General features: G+C 36.0%; 1 protein-coding gene across 1 annotated transcript in view; it reads right to left on the bottom strand.

The window, feature by feature from the left end:
* Positions 1-23,875, bottom strand: part of PKP4 (plakophilin 4) — a 233,744-nt gene that overhangs the window by 142,482 nt on the left and 67,387 nt on the right. Inside the window, exon 2 of the mRNA XM_054699747.1 lies at positions 17,250-17,386. Within this exon, the coding sequence (XP_054555722.1) occupies positions 17,250-17,381 (132 nt within the window). The 5' untranslated portion in view covers positions 17,382-17,386. The remainder of the gene's footprint in view (positions 1-17,249; positions 17,387-23,875) is intronic.

Here is a 23,875-nt window from a genome sequence, read left to right as displayed (position 1 = left end):
TTGTATGGATAAACAAACAAACAAACAAATATTCCAGGTTCTTCTCACTGTTGGTTAGCTCTTCTTCTTTAAAATACACAAAAGAATACAAATTTGTAACTCCCAATAAATTACTACCCTAATTTAATACTTATACTTAAAAGCTTACACTTAAAATGAGTTCATGCCATATAGTCCCTGACTACCTTGCAAGTAGACAAGTTTCAATGTTCAGAGTCTTTTCTAGAATCTTTCAGTGTCCTGAGAGAGAGCGAACACTCAAAAAATAAAAAAGCCTTTGATTTACTCTGGCCTAGTGCTTTGTGATTCCAAGTTGTCTCTTACCTTTTATCACCTAAACTCTGAAATTTCAGGCATTTTTGCATATGCTACAGGCTAACTTTTGTCTATCTATAAATTATACTGCTTTTTATTCATCATCACTGCCCTCAACTCTCCCCATGCAATTTTAGTTATGCTTATCTTCTAATGAGCCTGAGAGAATCTTTTTCTTGAAAGTGAAATTTTTAGGTTGAATATGACACCTCATTTGGGCTGCCTACTGCTACAATTTTTGGTTCAGGCACTATGCTGCTTTATCTCCCAACAAAAATTTCACTTTTCTTTCCTGTATACGGAGGTCAACCAAACTTCCAAATAGCTTCCAGTGACTACTTAGACACAGAAGATTCAAAAAAACATTAGGTTTTAAATATGCAACACCTATTATTTTTGCTATCTAGCCATCTTTACCTAAGTAATTCTTACTTTTGGGTTTCTCCGAATACAGTAATAAAAAGGGTAGTTTTAATAATCCTTCAAGAGAATAAAACAAAACTCTTAAGCAAAATGATATTTGAACCAAACTATATAAAATACATTGGGCAAAGAACTTTATAAAGCAAAAAAAAATTCTACAAGGATTGATACCTGAAACCCTTTCATTTCTTTTAATACCATTTAGAGGGTATCATGTAGAATTCTCTATTTAAATAAAATTCAGTTCAAATAAATCCTGGAATAGGATTTATACTGTATCCCAATTCAGTATACATTTTAAAGATAATCCAATAGTCTAATGCAGAGTTGGATAGGTAACATCCAATGCCAAAAAGTATCATTTTAATATGAATTTACCTCTTATTTTTTCAAGATAAAAATCAGCAATAACAATCAGTAGCTAGCTACCTCAACCAAAAAATAAGTTTCTAATTTTTAAAATACTATCAAAGATACTGTAATAAATCTTTCTTGACCGATCATGAGAGAAACTATATGCAGCTGAAATTGAGTCCTGGGAATTACATGAAGAAAGCAATCATAATTCTTGGCATTTATGTAGCGATTCTGCCTTCCAAGAATTTTCATGAACATTGAACTAATTAAATCATGCGATAAACTTGTAAAATTTCAATAGTTTGCAGATAGGAAAAACTAAGGTACCAGGTTTCAATCAAGCATGATCCCCGAGGAGATATATATGTAAATTAATAGCTCTAATTGTTCATAGATATGAAGAAAAACTACTGAAAACAGTAGACCTGCATTAATTGAATGCAGGTCTTATTATAAAGATGACTTCTGTATCTGCTTAGACCTCATAATAGTTGTACTCTGTGACTATAATAGCTCTAGGTTCATGGATTTTAACACTCTACAATGTATAACACAGGCACCTGCCCTCAGTAGTTTACAGCTTAAAAAAAAAACACCTATACCTCAAATTTTTAACTCTTCTACACCATCCTTTCTTTGATTAAACAACAGGAGAATTGCTATAGTTACGGTAGGGTGATAGGAAGAATGAAAAAAATAACAATGAGGATGCTGGAAAAGGAAACAGTTGTTAGAGGAGCAAGAAACAGGAGGGCTGACACCCTGTGAGGAAGACCTGCCCCCAAAGGGAGAAGCCTGAGAGGCTCCCTCCTTAGGAAACAAAGCTGATCAGAAACAAGGCTCACTCTTTCTCATGCTCTGGACTCAAAATTACAAGCGATGGATCTCTTAGTGCCCAAAGTGTACTGTGCATTCAGACACGAGATGGAAACCGGTGCTGTCAACAAGAAGGCTTTGAGGGGAAAAAGCTCTGAGCGAGACAGCAGGGCCCATTATGCCCTATCGTGATTACTAGTCCTTGCTTCCACCTACAGATAAAAGGGCTCTCTCGACATGGTTTGCACTCCCCTGAAGATCAGACCGATTAAGAATGTGAACTTGTACAACAGCTGGATAACATACTGGATAACATGTGTGTGTATATCGAACTGGACAATGACTGGATGAGAATGCAGGACCTCCAGCTTTTGATGGGTCTGTTCAATTCACAGCACATTCACTATCATTGCAAGGAATCACCAAACAAATTGTTCATTATTGTCACTGTCTTCTTCATGCAGCTTTTTAATGCATATCAGAGGAATGAAATGAACACACTATAACTAGGACTTATCCTGTTGACCTGGGAGTGAAGGAGGTAGGGAGAACCAAATTTAGACTTCCAACTTGAAAATATCTGAGATCTAAATTACTCTAGTCCTTACTTCTTAGTGTACAAAACTACCTAATACTTCCTAAATAGAATAACTTTATGCTTATCCTGCTAACTATATGGATTTCATGACAATGCTTTATAATATTTTTTACAATTTAGAGAATTTCTAATTTCTCATGAGTTCAACAACACTCTGAGTTGGGTTTGGACAGGAACACGAAGCAAGTTCACATTGTAGGCTTTGGGGTCAGGGAGTAGACTGAATCTGAATCCTTTGCCAACCTCTGGATTCTCATCAGGGGTGTGAACTTGAGCTAGTTCAGTCATCTGACAACTGTCAATTTACATCTATTATACAGCAGGCCCCAATGCAGGAATAAACATTTTTTGCTATGGATAATGGCATTCACATTCTGGTAGATTTAAGTTTCACAAACTCCTAAGAAACTGGGGATAATAAGAGATTGACGTAAGGGACTGTTTTAAAGTGGGGATAATAAGAGATTGACGTAAGGGACTGTTGTAAAAATTACATGATACATACAAGATGCTTACATTGGTGCCCAAATAAATATTAATGATAATTAAGAACTGTCAATAATTCAGGCTACAGTACAGGAGTGCTATCCTTAGCACTCCCTGAGAAAAGCAAATCTGGGGTTGCTATGCTCAATCCGAGTCTGGGTTCTGTTATTTGTAGTATCTTTTCTTATCTCTGGCATCTGTTTGATAGGTTTTCTAGACATGTCTTATAGAAAAATAGGGGCTTACTGAACACAATATATTATAGAGCACTTGGGACCTAATATTAAAAAATAAAAAATATTTATAAACGTGCAATAAATAATTCCTCTTTATAAATGCATTTAAGTGAATGGATTATTTGCAATATGGTAAATTGGGAAAGTACTTTAAGGGCAGAATATTACCCACCTCTTCATGATGGTTTTAGTACCTCAAGCACACCAGATTGCTTCAGCATTATCATCCTGCTCTGTGAATCAGAACCTACTGCTTCTACCCAGTCACAGCTCATATTCTCAAAAACAATTAATGACTGTTCAGATCCAGCAGAGAGCTCTTTCAGAATAATCATACTGCATTTATTTTAGGCTGCAGAATGCTCAAATGTATTTCAGGTAAGGCAGAGTTCTAAGGCAGATTCTAACAGGATAAAAGGAGGGGAGGGGAGATTTTTTCCACTCACCAAACAAAATTGGAAGATTGGGAATCAAAGATTTCTGGTAGATGAAGATGAGAAATAAGTGTAATGCTCTGCAGGAAAGGAGCAACAGAGTAAACAACAGTCCAAACTGGGCGGTGGCTTCATTTTACTATAGCAATTTCAGGGGCCATTAAATGAATGCCAGTTTTATCACTATCAACCCCAAAGAAAAAGTTCAAAATTCATGAAAACACCTGAGGGTAGCTCTGCTTCTAAATAAGGACCTGAGCATCTATTAGGTATGAAGCACTTCATTAGCATTTGAAATATATGACCTACAACTTATGAACCAGAAATTAACACTGTAATTTTGAGAGGATGAAACTTTTGGGCTATGAGAAGTGAAGGGGCTTGCCCAATATCATCAAGTTGTAGGTGGGAGTATGAATTTGAACCCAGGCCAACTTGAAATCAATGTCTGCATCTTGTTACCAGCATAACAACGATGAGTCAGGCTCATCAAATTATCACTATAAGTAATAATGAGGGCAACATTTAAAAATATTAACTGTGATGCAGTGATTTTCTCAAGACAAAATGAAGTCCTTAGAGCTGTGTACCTCTTTGAGCGGGTGCCAGGCGTGAGCTGGCTGGCTGGCTGTGAGGACGCTCTGGGCTGACCAAGTACCCACTAATACTTTCTAGAGCATCCAATTGAAGGTAACAGGAAAAAGCTGAGTTCTTGGCTGTGTTTCCTTGTTGGTAGCCACTTCTCTGAACCTCTTTCCTCACCCCCACCCTCAGTTGACCATGTGACATTTTTCCGAGCTATTAACCTGCTGATCCTTCTACCTTGCCAGTGCTAATCAGCTATGGGAACTAAAACTGGTACTGGTCAGCAGAGTTTCCTGAAGCTGTTTAAAACCCTGTTTGGACTGTCAAAATGCTAGTGAACACAGGCACAAAAGAGCAAACTTAATCTTGTGGTTTGCAATACTCTGTAACACCAACCTATTCAATTTCATATTACATTTCAAGTCTGTCTGGGATAAAGGATTTAGAACATGGGATGACATTTTTCTGAAACAAGAATTGTATTGAAATGGCTCCATAGTTCTAGCCATAATATAAAAGTCCTAATTACTACATTTGCCCTCTTCTGAGAAGGAATCTATCAGAAGGAACATTTAGAGTATACTGATGTGAGCTCTGCCACATCAAATAAATCAGTCAGAGTGAGTGGTCTTGGAGTGCATCCAGGTTATGCAAGGCAAGAACAGATTAGGGGGATGCACCATTACAGCAGTGACAAACTCTCTACTTCTCTGTAAAAGCACCAGTATTTCTTCAGGCTTAGACATGACTCACTAAGGCTACATTTTCAATGAAATAACACTGAAAGCATTTAAAAGCTACAAAATATAATCATGTCAGTGCAGATGCTTGTCTCTCAAGGAAAAAAAAAAAAGATGTGTGACATTATTTCACGATGTAATCGGCCTGCTGTCACCAGGCTGTTGGGTTGGAGGGGCTAATGTCTGCAACAAGCAAAAGCAGCACGATGATGCGGTCCTTCCTGGTCAAGATACAAGGAACATCATTTCACTTTAGAAATAAATATCTATTTGAACAAGCCTCTTCTACTACTAATATGATAAAGAAGTTTTCTAAAAGCAAGGAAAAGGTACTAGCTATAAGCTATCACCTGTGTCATGGAGAAACTTTGTTATTTACTTGGGATATCCCTCTCCTAAATCTGTCCTTGGGGGAGGACACGTCTCCCTCACCTCTTTCAAGTAATTCACATGAATGGGATATGATCTAGTATAACTGTGTTTTGTTCTCTACCCACTTCCCATGAACATGCAAAACATTTCCAACAAATATTGAGTAGATTAGTACCAGACACTATTTTAAACACTGCAATACAGGGGAAAGTATCCTTGAAGCATACACCCTGCAGTGAGCAGTCCAAAAAATGGGTAATTTGCACGCGTCTCTGCATCTCTCTTTTCTTTCTTAGTGAAACATTGTAGAATTCCCCCTAAGGCAATTCTGATGAATCTCATAATGAGCTTTTGGAATATATTCTGCACAAATATCTGCAAAGCACTAGATTTGCAAAATATAACTTTAAGATGATACAACCCATATCTTCACGGGTCAAGAGAGACACTGATCCCTCTCCAGCTTCATCACCATGACTGCATTAAAGCCCTTAGGTGTGTACCCTCTGTCTGGTATTTCAGCTGGAAAGGGCCAAGTCTGAGAATTCCTCAGTCTAGATCCAAGTCCCTCCTAAATGGACCTAGACTAGAGCATGTTGCTTCCACTTTTTTTTTTTTTAACATATCATTTCAAGGATAACAGCAGTGTATGTTTACTGAGTAGTTACTATGCAGTAAAATTGGAAACATTATCCTCATTTTAGAAATGAGGAAACAAGAGTCTCACTGAAGCAATTTGATCACAGTCACACAGCACAGCCAGGTGAGACTAGGATTCCTGCTTTTAACCATGATACCCTTTGGGACCTGAAGATTGCTAGCATAGTAATGCTAAATTTTCTATTCAACCATGGCATATTGAACAAGTTTTCTACATCTTGCAAGCAATATAAATTTTCTTTTTTTTCACTCCCCTGTCAATCTTAATCTATGGTAATTTTTTTAATGAAAACTTCTTTAAGTCTCCATATCATTAGAAAGTCTTTTAAAATGTAATTTTCAATGTCTGTGTAAAGCCCAGCAGATGAGTGTAATCATTCTCGTTGTATTGAACTACCAGGTTGTTAACTTTTAAGTACTACAAGCATCACTAAGATTTATATCTTTTCTGCTAATATTTAAAAATGCAATTATTGTACCAAATATAGGACCACTTTAAAGCCTTCACTACAGATAAGTTAAGTGTTTTCCAAAATGATTGTGCCAATTCACAATGCCAATAATATGAAATTGCCAACATGGCTACACTAGTTTTTATCTTTGATTTGATCTTTGCACTGTATTAAGCAGATACATATTCATTATCTTAATTTGTAATTCTGAGTTCTATTGAGGTTAGAACATTATTTCATATGCATATTGGCAAGTTATATTCCTTCTTTCCTCAAATATCACTATCAAATACCCTCCTTTTACTGAGTAATCACTGTTTTAACTTAACTCATTTATATTTACTCTACACAGACTGCAATTGTTTAATTCACTCATTTAGAAGTACCTGGTTCTTATCCTTCATTGTCCAGAACGCTTTTAGGACTCTCCTTATAAGACTATTTCTAACTGAGTATGTATCTTAACACAACTAAGATCTTATTATCAACATTAATAATTTAAGCACAAGATTCAAGAAAAATATCATGTACAGATATTTGTTTCAAGCTCAAAATGCAGATCTATTTTTTTCTCTTGGCAAATTCAGTAAAGCAACAAATCAGGAATCATGTCATTCAACATAAGTTTACAGGTTGCAAAACATCTTTAGTACTGAGACAATGAAAAATGCCACTAAATATGTAAATGACACTGCATTGACTGGGTATTCTCCCCAGGGAGTGTCTAAAACATGGAAGTAGTTTAGTTACTATTATAAAGGGTGCTTCGTAATAGTTAACAATGGCTAATAGTGACTTACTAAGCAGAATAACAAATCCATCTGAACAACTTGAAAGAATATGTGGCTGGTCAGCTATAAAAAGCAGGAGAGCACAGGAGAAGTAATGCAAAATTTAACTGATAATAATGCCTGCTTCCTGATTTGGAATCTTAATTCTAGTAAAAGACTAAGACTAGTTATTTTTTACCAAAAATTTCTTTTTTAAATCTTAAAATTATTACTCTGTGAAAAGAACACATCTTTCATTATAGAAAAAAGTACAAGAGTAAATACATTTGAACTTGTGAATGTCTGAAATAACCTCTTTAATCTTTCACACATTAATAACAATTTAGTTGAGCATAAAATGCTTGGATTAAGAGCATTTTTCCTTAATACTCTATAAACATATTGTTCCACTATCTCCTGGTATCTAGTATTTAACCACAATTAGATGCCAGGTGATTTTTTCTTTTGCAAATAAACTTTTTAAAAAATCTGATTTATGTAACTTTTCCCCTCTAAACTTTGTAAATATAAAATTTTATCAAGGCTATTCTTACACAGGTCTCTTTTCCATAGGTGATGGCTGGAATGTGATTATGCCTTCAAATCTGTATACTCAGGATTTTCAGCTTAAAAACACTGCTTTTAAATTATATTTAAGTATTGCTTCTGTCCAGCTACTCTAAAGTCTTTCTCAAGAACATCCACAAAGTTGCCATTATTTTCCATGGCTCCATATAGTAATATTGTCATATTTTGTCATATAGTAATATATTGTCATATTTTGTCATATCCTTGTCATGCTCCTTTCCTTCATATTCCAAGATTACTTCTCAAATATGCTTTTTACCACCACCAATTCAACTTTCCTCTGTATGACCCTTTTTCTTTATTGACTCCATGGCAATTTTTTCCAGTTGTTGACTATGCATCTCTAGAGTGTAACTGCCTGGATATGAATCCCAAATTCTCTATTATATGTTTAAGTTTTGGCAAGTTATTCAGCTTTTCCGAGCTTCAGTTTCCCCATCTGAAAATAGGGATTACAATAAAAATAATCTGTATAGTTCAGAGGTTTTTTTTTTTTTTTTTTTTTAAGATTTATTTATTTATTTATACAAGCACTGGGTACAGTCAGAAGCGCGGGAGGGTGAGAGAATTCACCAGAGCCAGAGCTGGGAGCAGAGCAGGCTGAAGGACCGAAGTACACTGCTGAGGGGAGCAGCGGGCGGCAGGAGAGGTCTGCGCTGCCATGCGGGACCCTCCTCTGGTGGCGGGGGAGCAGCCGGAGATGGAACCGGCGCTGCAGAGGCTGTGGGCAGCTTCGCAACCCAGCACTCAACCGCTGTGCCACCGGAGAGGCCCTAGTTCAGAGTTTTTAGTTTCAATCAACAGAAAATATCTGAGCTAAAGGAAGGATTAAAAACAATTTAATGAAGCAATTTACTTATATAGCTTGAGACCATATATTTTCCGCCAAATCCACTAAGGTGGGGAACGTGCATAGAACTAGAAATTGGTATGAGATAGTCAGTGATCCATTGTTTCTTGGCCTTTTGGCTAAGATCAACTGTAGAGAGTGATCCAAGAAACTGATAGAGCTTTACTGCATTAATTCATAAGTCTGTGATAAGGACTGTAGGGGATGCCCTAAATAAAACACTTAGCATAATGCCTCGCACTCATTAAGTAATAATGAATGCTACCTACTAGTTTTCTAGTGTTATATCTTACTGACAGATGATGAATTTTCCTAAATTTTTGTTTATTTGTAGTAGTAGTAGTGCTGGTAACAGCAATAGTAGTAGCAGCAATAGTAACAGTGGTGGTAGTGGTAGTAGTAGAGAGAAGAGAGAGAGCAATTTGGTATTGTTAGAAAGTACCAGGCCCAGGAAAGCAATGTAAGATTTTTGTCCTCAGAGTGACAGACCTAACATAAACAAGCCACTGGTCATTCTTTACAATCCTGCTGGACTGAATTTATAGTAGGGGACCACTACAATTCTGACACTAGGACACTTAATAAAAAAGACTTACTAGCTTTGTAATAAAACAATTTATGAAAAGATTTTATGAATGTGGAAAAGTTACAGTTTATGTCAACTTGATGATGGAAAGGAATTTCTACAGGAGTAGCAGAATGCAGAAATGCTAAATACAGTTGAAATAGTAACAATTAACTCCCCCAGAGTAGATTATTAGAAGGCCATATGCAGTTGCTCAGGGCCTTGATCTTGATTTAGGATTTAGGAATGATTTTAGGAAAAACTGGCGAATGAGATATGTCAACTAGGGTAGACGATACTGGATAATGAATACTTTTCTGATATCAAGTTGTTCTGGAATTTTCCTATGTTAAAGTCTACAAATTAAAATATAAATAGTACATTGAAAGAATTTGAACTCAAATTTTTCAAAAAAATTAAATTTTCTTATAAAAGCCAAGAGATTTCAACTCTAAGAGAAGTATCTTCCAATTCTGGAAAGCGATTTTTATATCTGAAATGTGATTTCTATAGAATGCAATAGTGTAACATGTATGTCTTCAAATTTCAAGCATTCTTCCTTTTGCTTGCACCCTGTTTCTAATATGTGCAACCCCTATGTTAAAATTAGAGTGCATAAAACCTTTTAAGATTCTATAAACTAAGACATGGATTTGTCTTTAAACTACTTGAAAGGAACTTTAGATTTTAAATGATTTTTCTTAGGAATGTTATAATCAGAGCCTAAATTACTTTGCTGAGATACAAGCAGATCTGATCATGTTGGAAACAATACATTCATAAAATATAAGCAGATGCAGTAAGACCATATGGGTCCATTTCTGCAAAAGTAACAAAAAAGGCAATTAGAAAATCAGAACACTTAAACTTGAAGATAGACTGCTTTGCTATAGCTGTGAAGTAACTTTAAGGTTACACCTGAGGGGAAAAGCTGTTTCTGAAATATTTTGCTCTCCAGAAGTGATTCTAAACTGAAAAAAAAAACATGCAGTGCAGAGAATTTAGTGCTGGATGATTGTGTCACATTCATTTAATCTCATCAGTTTAGTAGTCACTCATTTCAAATTTATTTTTAAAAAAGATTTATTTATACAAGAACTGGGGTACAGGCCAGATGTGAGGGAAGGTGAAAGGATTCACCAGAGACAGAGCCAGGAACAGAACAGGCAGACTGACTGAAATACACTGCTGAGGGGAGAAGCAGACGAGACAGGAGAGGTCTGCTGCGCCATGTGGGTTGCTCTCTGGCAGGTCGGGTTTGAACCCGTGCTACAGAGGCTGCAGACAGCTTCACAGCACTGCGCTCAACCGCTTGCGCCACCAGAGAGGCCCTCATTTCAAATTTAATAGCATAAAATTTTGCAGGAATTGTGAGCTGAGTTATTCAACTGAAAAGGAAATTATAATTTTAAACATGCAAAGTCAGGATTGGCTTTAAGTGTTAATGAAGGAAAAAATATTTCTATTACTTTCAAATGTAAATAACAGGTAATGCTTATTCAATAAAAAATTAAAATTAAAATGCCAAAATTAACAATTTTATGTAAAACTGACATAATCTATTATTTAGTTAAAAGAAAGTAAAAGCTAGCCACAGAAGAAACTAAACATTTACACATTATTAGCTCATTAGCCCAATAAATTATTTTGGGGTACTATGTCTGCCATAATGATACAACTATGTGTGAACAGTCATCGTCAAATTCCTGGAATTTAAATACTCTTAAAAAGAAACCTAGAGTTGGGCCTCCCCTGGTGGCGCAGCGGTTGAGCGCTGGGCTGCGAAGCTGCCCGCAGCCTCTGCAGTGCTGGTTCGATCCCCGGCCACCGACAAGGGTCCCACATGGTGCGACAGACCTCTCCTGCTGTACCTGCTGTTCTCCTCAGCAGTGTATTTCATCAGTCTGCCTGTTCTGTTCCCAGCTCTGGCTCTGGTGGATTCTCTCACCCTCCTGTGCTTCTGACTGTACCTCCAATGCTTGCATAAATAAATCTTTTTTTAAAAAAAAACAAAACACATTTCTTTAAAACAAACAAACAAAAAACCTAGAGTCAATACACATAAAAAAGTCCCTAATGACTCAAATAGAACAAATTCTCAGCTATTCAGAATGTGTATTCCTAGGACATGCAAGACTGGGGAGCTTAGGAAATAGTTTGCAAATAACATTCATTAAACTATCAAAAAAAATTGGGCAGATATAAAAAATGTGTATGCTCATTGTGAGTTGATTCAGTGAGCTAGTATTTTATATCGCTGTGCGCAATCCATTTTTTTTGTAAATTCAAATACCTGACAAACCTATTGGCCAAAATCTGTTATATTCTTTAACACAGAGAAACTTGAGGTGGGAGTCACAGCTTGAAAACATGGAAGAGAAATTCTATGGGATGTGGCACCTCTCCTTGGAGCCAAGTATTGGGGTTCAGAATTCTTGAATTTGGGTCGAACTGCCAAACAAGAGTATTACTGAATTTGACCTCAATTTGACCCTCATTTTCATAATATTAAGGAAGGAAAGCTGTAAAATTCCTAACCTTACAGAAGTCAATAAGAACATACCCAATCTTACCTTGGTTTGATGATGCAGTTCAGGCACTGAAGAATTCACTATGTATTACATAGTAATTAAAATTGCAAGAATAATTCAGTTAGATACTGGCAAGATACTAGTAGGAAAAAAATGGTAAGATACTAGTAGGAAAAAATGTGCAATTTAAGGAATTGTACTTGCAATATAATGTTGGCTAAACTAAAAACTATGCTTATTTATGGCTGAAATAAAAACTCTTCAGCATGTGGATGAGTTATGTCAGAAAGAACTATTTCATTGTAAATAAACTTAGGGGCCAAATAAAAGAAAGTTGCAAACGCAGGTGTGTAACAGTTGAGTTGTTTCAGTTTTGGGAGGAATAAAGTAAATAATTGTACTGGAATTTGTTCAGTTCTGGGCATCCCGCCATACAGGAAGGGTGTGTAATTATTGAAGTTAACACAGCCATGTAAAAATGAAGTAATATCAATAGGTCACAGTTGGGCTCCAAATTTCCTCACTTTATCTTTAAAAATTAGGGATTTCATGTTGCTCTTTGATATTTAAACATCACTTAAGTTAATACGGACACACTGAAGGCAGAATTGTAGTTTCCAGAAAATATTATCTTGAGAGCTTCACAAGTGAAGTATGTTGCAATTTTCTCTCATAAAAAAAAAAAAAAGTACAGGCTCTAATTTAGGACTTGACCAGGGTAAGAGGAGTACACATAAAATTACCATGTTTCACCAAATTTATTCTTTGCTTACCATTTCATGCTAACTGAATGGGCCTCAACCTTAAACCTGGATTCCAAACTTCCTAAACCATAATCCAAAAATAACTATGGCTTTTCGAACAGCAGAAAATAAGAGCCACTGAAGACATATGGCCAAGTTTAGAGATCTCAATAATTCAGCAACCTTAAGACATAAAATAAAAGACTACTGAATACTACATGTGTGATTTTACAGAATGTAAATCAAGATGCACCCTATATTGGAGCTATGAAATGTACTTGTTTACTCTATCCATGATTGGCCATGTGGTTTTTTAAAATGTTTCTATAATCCAAGACCACACTCTATCAATTATAAGAGTACAATATACTCTCCCAATTGATTATAATAGCCAGTACAGGGCCTTTGGCTCACTGCTTCCATGTATCTGTGTAAGCATGCAGGCACATCTGACTTAGTTGCAGGGGATAGATGGCAGCAAAGCAACCAATGTCTGATCAAATTCCACTTTCTCTGCAGCCAAATGTGCCATTCATTTCAAGGATGAAAGGACCAATCACTCATTTTAGTCTAAGATTTTCACAGGAGAAGGCAGGATCATTTGAGGGAACCACATTCATCCATATTTGGGAACCACATTCATCCACATTCTCAAATTTGTCAGATATTTGAAAACTATCTGGGTACAAAAAAATCTCTTCACTTCTAACATATTATACTCATCTTGTATTCATCTTTAACTCCTGTATTCTCATTAGGGTTGAGATGAACAGCAGAACCTGCCAAATGATGATCCTGATTACAGCCAACTGGTGGCTTAAGTTCAACTGACACTTCCTGTAAATTCAGATTCAAGGCCAAGGTTCACATTACTTCATTATTCTCATGGGTTGACTTTTTATTTTTCTTAAATCATGATCCTTAACTGAAAGACATTTCTTTAGCATTTACCTATTACCACGTGGTGTACATGACATTGGTGAACATTACCTAGAAAACCACACTGATTTATACCTTATACTTAATTTTTAGTTAAGTTGGATACATGGGAGATGAAATTTATGACTTAGGTCATTATGTGACCATTAACATGAAAACAATTTTCGTTCGTTCCAAGCAAGGATTGGATTCAATTTCTAAATAAATATGGTTATAGTGCAATTCAAATTACCTTAAGATCAAGGATATATAGCTGGGTAACTAATTTTGTAGGTGCTATTTGTGAGATTTCCCTGATCAATAAGGTTTCTATGAACATGGTGATTGGTCCCATATCTTCATAAAACAGGCAGTTGGTGAAGACAAAGTAATCTGATAGTCAGTATGCCTCATCTTGTCCGTTCCTGATTATTTATTGCCAGACTAATATAGTTAAGGGGCTGGAGGAGCAGCAGCCTGCAACAAATATGTGAGATGATTTATAAAATATGGCTCTGTCCCTGTTGCAGAATGCATAATCTAAAGGAGCACACAGGAGTCAGAGCAGTGGGACAATGTACTAAAGCAGTTCAGGAAGATATGACTTCAGGCTGGGTGAACACAGCATGGATTCACAAAAGAAGTAGCACTTGAAAGATGTAGGTTCCTTCTTTCTATCTGCCAAAGAGCAAAGACTCCTTCTACAACTGTGCAGGTATATATCCATGTATCAACGTGAAAAGTTATCACTTCATAAAAGAATGTGAAGCTGGCATTTTGTTAAAGAATAAGGAACAGCTTCTGGCAACAGCAAGAAGCACAGCCCAGCAGAGGACGATCTAATTGTTTCTGTGATACCCGAAATTTATTTCAGATAGTAAGACTAATGATGTGATAACAAGAGTGCTAGTGGTTGCCTGCCATTTCCTTTCTTACGGGACTTGACCAGGGTGCATACATGTGAGATGTTTTAGTGACTTGGATATACTTACCCAGGAATAATTCAGACTTTTCCTCTCAAAATTCAGGGCAATGTTAAAAGATTACTTTTCAATATTTTAACCAAGAGTCTTGACATTGTTTGGGATGACATTATGTTATTATAAAAATAGCACGCTAATGACATGTATTTTCACATGTTCTACTTCTTTTATACATAAAGTTTTTTTTTTTAATTTGCAAGGCCAGTTTGGTGAAGTTTTGAAAGTGTAATGCCATGAAGAAGTGAACCACTGCCATAGCATAAACACGGTTGAACATTCAGAAAGTTTTTTTCTGTCTTCATATCAATGTCCCAAAGAAGGCTCACTGGAAAAATATTCCTGTATAAACTTAAAAAAAGAACCACTAGTTTCTCCTAAGAGTCTATTCTTATGAAGAAATGATGATGATAATATTAGCCCTAACTACAAGCACTTACTAAAAGCGAGACACTGTTATGGCCATTTTAAATTTAATGTTTCCAATAACCATTATTATCCCCACTTTACATATGAGAAATTGAGGCAGAAATGTTAAGAATTCTTCCCAAGGTCATGGAGTAAGTAGCAGAGCCAGCGTGGGATCCCAGGCCATCTACCCTTTCACACCCTGACGCACTACCCCTCTTGGGACCTGGCTGCCACCAAACAAGGTCTGCACTTTGAGCTGAGCAGACTGATCCCAGTGCCCCCGACTATGAGCTGTGCATAGTCGTGAGGTGTGACTTTATTTTTTTAAATTAATTTCACATCCCATTCAAGAACAGTGCTTTTTTGATATAAAACACAATCAAGGACATAATCTGTATTAACTATTCCATTTCTAATAGGACTAAGAATGCCAGATTCTGACTAATATTTTAAAATCAAATGTAAGGTGCATAGTAATTAACTTTTTATTTCTACCTAATTTTTCTGTGCTCTGTCCCATTGGGCAGATGATAGGGAGTGATATATTTAGGGAAAGTCCTAAGACATTTTTTATGGAGAAATTAGAGTAGCTTGCCTGGTGCCACAAAAATCTTATAGGAGCTAGAAGTTAGTTATTTAAAATCAGGTGAATAATTGAGAACAAGAGATAGATATGATGTCTTGAGATGAGCACTGAGAAATTACAAATAAAAACTGTGAATGTGTACTAAATGGATTCAAATTCTTAGAGCAGGAACAGAAGCAGAGTATATTGTCCCACAAAGTAAACTGAGATCCATACAATAGGTCATCTAATAAATAACAAATACTTATACCTTTTTTTGGGCTACCTTGAAAAACTGAAACCCTTGTTTCATTCACAAAATATTAATTCAGAATTACTTATTGCCAAGAGATTTTTAAGTTACTTAAGGCCATCAAGGAATTCCAATACCAAAATCATGATAGATTCCCAATTTTCTTCAACATGCAGGGTTATCTAGTCTCAAGATACAAACACAAAGTTCTACTGCTGTTTGCTGAACACAATCTCTACTTCTAAGTCACTTCTTGGCATTTGATAAATTTACCATCATATTTCACTAAAACACAGTATATACTAAGAGCATGCAATAAATCAGTCTTCTCATTTTACAGCTCCTTGCGGCAAATCTTGACAACAATGAAGGGTTACGAGAAAATAGTCCTTTTTTTCTCTCTAAAGATAGAAGCTTAGATAATCTATAGTTTGGTGAAAAATAAAAACAGTACTGACTATAATTTTCTTGTGTCTTCTCAAATTCTTAAGTTTGTGGGATGTTTCAAAACTTCAAATTTCAGTGAGAAATGAAAGGAATATCTTGATATCTTGCCATTAGATTTAGTTGGGAAATCATATTTCTTGAAAACACAGCTTTAATGTTAGCCATATGTCTACTTTTGGAGCAATCTTAATACTGCATATCTAGCTTTTAATTTGCAGCAAAGAGTAAAATAATGGGGTATTAAATACTCCTTTACTTTTTATTATCAGTAGTCATTTAAAATGTTGATACTGATTTTTAAAAGAATATTCCAGTAATACAGGATATCTAAGTTAATGTGACTTGAGGAAATTAGATCAGCAGTTGAATCATGAATTTAAAAAAAAGTGTAATATTAGATTATCTCCAACAGAAAAACCCTAATAGAGGGCACATACTTTTATTTTTGGGGAAGGAGAGTCAAAAATGAAAAATATTCCCGTAGCTTTAGATTTCATTCACCCTATTAAGTGTTTGAACCTAAAAAAATCAAATTCCAAAATTTCAATTTCTCTAGCACAACAGATAAGATCTAATTAAGAAGTCTACTTGGATTTGAAGGGAAAACTATATTAAATGCCTTAAAAAATGAACATAAACATGACATTGAAGCAAACTGGCACAGTTTGACAAGTTTTAGAACATTAGCTCACAAATGAATATAGTCTGATTTAGACAAACACAACAAATATAGCCTTTATCCAAAATCACAGAGACATCCCTGCAGAAGACCTATGTTAAAATATTCAACACATCTAAGGAAATTACAGGCCTCAAGTTGCCAGAGTCCTGATAGAAAAAGTCAGCAGTGTGAAATGTGCTTTACAAAGCTTTGCGTGCATGCACACACTCTGCGATGTGGCAAGACAGAGACACCGATCACCATCGATATATTGTCCTTACTTGCAGACGCACAAGTATCCTGCATGTTCCGATTCTGACTGGCACCTGGAGCGGCTCTACATGCCAGTCATCCCAATGTACTCAGGGATGTAAACACCTTATAATTAGAAAACGTGAAGGCGTCAAGGACGTTAGACAAATTTAAAACACATCCAAAGATTAAATTTTAAAAAGGAATCGAAGAAATAATTGCAAATTTCAGTAAGTTGTACCTGCTCCTTCACAGAAGCTAGAATAGTGGTGGCTGTGGTCTCGGGTTCCATGCCTGGGCCAGTGGAGGCAGCTTCCTGGCGGGTCTGTGGTTGCCCCTCCTCCACCAGTGAGGCCTGCTCAGGAGCTGGCATTCCTCCTGCAATGAAGCAGGCAAACGGTTAACACTTTCTCACCAGCTCCTGCAAGGAGCAGGCAGGGCCTAAAGACTGGCAGATGGTTGCTAGCAACTACTACAGAGTTCTACACATAGTGGTCACAGTTCTACAGCTACTTGGTTTCGAAAAGGCAACATCTAGCCAAAAGTACAGTTAGTACTTATCGAATACTAGAAAGTAATAATGACAGTAACTACTTAGAAGATAATTAAACAACATAATAAAAATTGACATGAAAGGGTTGAGGAAGAAGACTATTAAAAATATACTAAGGACAGTCACATTGCTAAAAGCTGATTAAATTACAGAATATTCTTAACTAGTAAGCAGCTGAGAAACAAAGTGGTAATAAACACTTGAGACTCATAATCTGTGAGATGAGTGATGTTGTACATGCCACCTGAGCCTCCATCTTATTCCTTCCTTTCCTGAACTGCACTCAGTGAAGACGGGTCCAGGTTCTCAGTATCTGCCAGTGGTTGTTGTAGTCTCGTCATATTATCAGGTAGAAACAGACAATTGCTCCAATGAGTTTATGCATTTCCCCTAATACCAGCTTCATGGAGTTCTTATGCCTGCTCCGGCAGGTGCATTCCCAATCTCTCATTTCCGGAGCTCAGGTGGACCCTCAGCTGAAAGGAAGGGTCTCCTCCTGGATGAGGAAGAGGTTCAGATTTGGGAATTAGTGAGTCTAGGATCAAAATGGAAAGGCAAGGAGATTGACACCTCTCCTCAATGAGTCCTAGTACCCTCCCTTATAAAAATGGATTGGGTGATTCTTTATATACTACAGTGGAACAATTTTATGGCAACCTTTAAAATATCAATTGGATAAAATAATTCATTTCTGTACTTAACAAGTGCTCATTAAAGACAAAGTATGAAGTCTATCAAGAAAGAACGACACACATAAAAATCCTAGATTAGCATTTAAAGCAAGTAAAGCTATGAAAGTATTCCACGCCATTGAAAAACTACACACCTTAAAATAAGCAGATGGTTGCAAATAACAAAATGTTACTATGCAACAGAGATATAATGCCAAGAATCAAAATTTTTAAATGTCAAGAGTATAATATCATAAAATAACCAATGGGAAAGAAAAGCAAAACTTCAGTGAACAATGAAATTTTGAGAAAAGGAGAAATTAATTTCACTGGGGTTGTAATTATTAATTCTTTACTATATAAATAGGAGGAATCTTACGCTAGAAATGTAGAACTATATTATTTAATTATATGCCCTCACTGTAAGTGTACCAAAATAAATTTCCCATCCAGACTATGATGAATGAATAAAATCAAATGGGAATTTTCTGAGGACTACTCTGCCCTGGGTTATGTTTGGAGGTAAGTAGATATACGTGGGGGTGAGGCCACTGGCCATGTGTGGCTCATCAGGTAGATGAAGCAGCAAAATCTGAATCAAAGGAAAGCATACTAAGACTCAAATGATGGAATAACAACACTCAAGTCACTAAGAAGTTGTGAAGAGCTTGTAAATTTGTAAAAACGAAAACAAAACCACACCAACTGCTACTATGCAGATTTTCATAAGAAATGGATGATGTTTCTATTCTCTGATACATTGTAGGCAAATGTTAATACTCCTGGAATAAAGAATGATAACCAGGGTACCCATTCATAACTTGAGGGGGGCGGGAGGAGGAGAAATTCCCTACTCCTTATTTTGGAAAAATTCTGAAATATCACAATCTACACGGGGCAGAGGAGGGATGCCACAATACTGCCAAGCTATGAACCTATTAAAGTATTTTGTTTGTTGTGGTTCTCAGACAGTTTAAGGCGTTGGAAGGAATCGAGCTAAGATCTGAATCACAGAATGACATTATTTCTTCTTTCCACTAGCAAAGAAAAAAAACAATGAGCATTAGCAAAGACACTGTGAGAAATTAGGTCTTGAGTTTTCCTCAGTGACCTATCCTACCTGATTTGGATGATCACATTCTAGGGATCTGAAAATTTTACAAATATGTTGCTGAAACATTTGAGGGGCTTTCTGGAAATCACAGAGAATGGAAGAGATGCCAAAAACTGAAAGCAGAAAAATGCCATTGCTGTTTTTGGAAAGAAGAAAGTAGACTCTTTTCATGTTACAAACTAGAGAGCTAGACATAGATTTTGGGTGAGATTCTTAAAATGATTTTATCTAAGAGATGATCTGTAAGAACCAAAAAGGGGCACACCCAAGAAAAAGTCAAGTCAAATTGGTCTAAATTTCTGTCTTTGGCAGCATAACCATGGAAATACAGTGTGTCTAGACTCCAGTGAGGCCTGGTGTTTGGTGTCAGAAGTCCCCCAAGATAAAATAATCAACACAGAAGTGGGGCTGACACATGGTAAATTGCTGACTCTCACAATCTGTAAATAACTGAACAAAATATACTAACTTGTAGAGGTTTCTAACATAATGTGAGAGGTCTGCTCTTGACCCAATACTAACCAAAAACTGGAACCACAATGTAAATAATCATACACAAGTCATGTTCAAGTTCTTTGATGACTAAGAATACTGAATATAGATGATAAAATGAAAATATGAAAAACACTGTGATACTGCCTCTAATGAGATGAAAACTGGTATAAATGTAGAGTCTTGCATTTAGGTTAGCTCAGTAGCACACTGGGCAAAATACTTAGGAACTTTAGGTTCCAAAGCAGAAAGGCAAAACCATGAATGAGACAAGGCTACCCAAATCCCAAGATGATTTTAGACTGTGCTGATAATTGTATTTAAGATGACAGAAAGAGGGGGATAGCTAACTGAATGGACATTTCTCTTTCTGGCTCTTTAGGACATATCTACCTCCAGTTATATGTGGTACACAAATATCAATACACAAGGGCATTAAAACGATGGTACAAGGAATCAGTCATTATTTCTAGGCTCAGGAATGGGGCTGAAATGAGTGACAGCTTGTGTTTCTTAATTACTTCAAGCTTAGTGGAGGACACAGAAAGTACAGTTAATGGAATAGGAAAAGAAAGCTGAACCTGAAGAAGAGAAGGACTATACATCAGCTTCCAAACTTCTGAAGGACTGCCATGGACAACAAAGTTTAGTCTTTTTACATTGTGATCCTATGAGCTAGGCCAAAATCTAACAGTTTTGTAATAAACTTGTATTAGCCTCTATTATCACTGTCTTTAAAATTAAAGTTTGCAGCCACACATACAAAGTCAGGAGTTTCTTTTTTTTTTTTTTTTTTTTGGAGCTGAGAGTCATATGTTCAAAATTTCAAGAATGAATTGCTTCTAAAGGTGATGCATTTCCCCATACAGAGGACTCTGAACACAGTTCACAGGATCAAGTAACAGGAATCTTACAGAAGAGATTCTATATGGCTATGACGGAAATGATGAACAAAGACAAATACTGGATCATTTCATTTATATGTGCAATATAAAGAAATAAAACAAAGGGTGAGATAAAATCAAACCAGTTAAACCCTAGAAATGTGACTGTAGACACAACCAGAGTAGTTGGGGAATAAAGTGGGGAGAGGGTGCAATGGACTACAGTGAATGGCTTTCAGTGCCCTGCTGGTGGGCTTGGCACGTAACATACACCTGAAGGGTGTGATCCTACATATCTAAATCAAACACAGTGTTTGATCAATTAAGAAAAAATAGGAAACAAAATTCTAAAATTCTTTGAATCTGGAAGCTGACCCTACCTTACCTGATGATCGCTTCTACATTTATGAATTGATGTGAATATTCCTTGGGATTCTTCAGAATGTTGTCTATCACATCACACCTCTCTATAAAAAGGCTTCACCTGAAGGCCAGGAACTCTGCTTTTCCAGAGGGAAATGAATGATAATGGAAACCTTTCTGCTGTTTCTGAAGACAGTTTCATAGTGCAAACACCTTACCCCTTGTACCACCAGGGAGGCCCTCTGCTGTTTGGACTTGTACAGAGCTCAGAAATGGGTTTATGACCAATTATATTGTCATTTTATCCCAGCCTTTACTTACTGAATTTCTCTTTGCCCAGGTCTCTGTTTTTATCTTTCTGTTGAATTTTATTCTTTTGACCCCAGTAAAATACTTTTTGAAAAACTATGGAGGTTTTGTGTTTTCACTGTAGTCTTTAATGAAGATGAGAAAGCTTTCTTTGTGAAACTACCAGTGTAAGTGTGTGTGTCTCACTCTTACAGTGAACTATTAACAGGAAGTTTTTCTACTCAAAGATGCAAGTCACATACATCCTAGTGTGATTAGTGAAGTCTCTCTTTGTAGGCTAAGCACCAGCATGTGAGTCAACCTATGACTTACTACCTAGCACCACTTTCACAACAGGTGATAATAATCCACAATTCTCTGTGCTAAATCTCGCTGAGAAGATCAACTAGACATTGGATTTTCCTCTATTTACTCACCTTTGCTTTCCTTACTGATAATTATGAGTCAAAGTATGCTTTAACACATCTAGTTAAATAAGTGTTGGTCTCTCTGTACTTTTTCTATCCTGTTTTACACTAATAACCTGAAGTATAATACACCTCTCATGGCTTCCTTTTGAACACTCAGAAAAATGTTATGATGACAACAATTTCAAAACTGATAATGAAACTTAAAAAACAAATCAAGAAAAATAATAAAGGATGGAAAATAAGCTGAATATTTAAAATATTAATTATAGAATAATAAAAGATTTTAAGTAAGTATTAGATGAACAGATATAAATGTAGAAACAGGAAAAAAAAATACTGAACATCCTATGTTGCAAAACTAAGTTTCCTTGCTCTGCTTATAATGAAATTAGAGCAGATATTACACAAGAATGAAGTATTGGGAAATTAGAAGTATGCTTCAAAAGTTAAATACAAAATTCATATTTCAGTACCATATGAATTCTATTTAGCATTCTAAAAGGAGTACTGGATAAACTCTTCACAGTTTTAGTCTTGAAATATCCCAGAGATAAGCATTACCAAAACCTGCAACTGTAAAGGAAGCTTGGAGAGGTACATATTAAACTTCTAATTACTTCACACAAGAAATTAAAGTTTCTTGGCAAGAATTTGTTTAGAAGGGAACTGTATGTCAAACAGCATAGTAATTCTAAAGAATAAACTAGAACAGTTAAATGTTTTGACTCATGGACTTATTTTTATAATCAAAAGATCAATGCAAGATATTGATATGTAAATAAGCAAAACAAGCAAATATGTAAATTAAGAAAAGAGGAACTCTAAATGGCCAATAATGAGATGCTCAACCTCCTTAGTAATTAGAAAAATCCAAATTCAGATTATAATGAGACATCAATACATAACTACCAGAATGGCAAAACATTTATCAATGTCAATCTTTGGTGAGAATGTGGAACAATGGTAAATATCACAGGTAGCAGGGTCGATCACTTTGGAATACATTTTGACTTTAGTAGAGCTGCTGATACATATATCCCCAACAGCTCATTCCTGATTATATAGACACTTGCACATGAACACCTGGAGAGAAACAGAAGTATGGTCATACAAGGCAGCTCTCTTTATGAAAGCCAGGAATTGCAAACATCCCAAATGACAACTACCAGTGGGATAGAAACATATACTGTGGTATATTCATGCCATATATCTCAATTATAGCAATAAAACAAATGGCAACTCCCCCATAATGAGAGCATAATATTGAATAAAAGAAACAAGTCATGAAATAATACAAACAGAATTCTACTTATGCAAAGTTTTAAAAACAGGCAAAATAAAAATGTGTTTATTAGGGATATATACACAGGTACCAAGAAAGTGATTGTCACTACTCCAGAGAGTGATTACTTCTGTGGGGATAGAGGGACTGTGATATCAAAAGATCTGTGGAAAACTTTTGGGATGCTGTCTGGTATAGGCAGTAGTTAATGAAGACATTTGCTTTTTGGTGTTTTTCAACCATATGTACATTTTGTGCATTTCAATTGGCAGAAAGAATAATAGAATTATTAATTTTTGTGTTAAAAAAAGGGTATCCCATGAAAGTGATCTTTAATAAGTGTTCTGAGAAAGAAGGGTTTGGGGAGGGAGGGCGGGAGGGAGGGAGGGAGGAAGGAGGAAAGAGACGAGTTTGGAGACTAGATGCAGGATTTACATGTACTTACTAGGAATACTAGGAAGAGAGGAAAAAAGAGGAATAGATACTAAATGAAATAAAAACTTCTCAGAGCTGCAAATTAATCATTTAACATGGGCCAGTAAGTGAAAAGACGAATGGAACAGATACACTACATCTAGACCCAAACAACTGGGATCCCCAACCATGGTGGGGAAAAAAACAAACAAACAAAAAAAAACCAGTTTGCTAAGAATGAGAATCAGTTATCCTCAGAACTCTTATCAGTTACAGTGAATAATAGCACTTCCACATACTGACCAAAAAGTATGATTAAAATATGATGGCAAATGAAGGCAATTTAGGACTCAAAATGTTTGACTTCTATAATCT

This window comes from Talpa occidentalis, unplaced genomic scaffold (genome assembly GCF_014898055.3).
Source record: "Talpa occidentalis isolate TD23 unplaced genomic scaffold, MPIMG_talOcc4v2.1 talOcc4.3, whole genome shotgun sequence".
Classification (NCBI taxonomy): Eukaryota; Metazoa; Chordata; class Mammalia; order Eulipotyphla; family Talpidae; genus Talpa; species Talpa occidentalis.
Note: the sequence above shows the minus strand (reverse complement) of the source record. Positions and strands in the feature narration are given on the sequence as shown.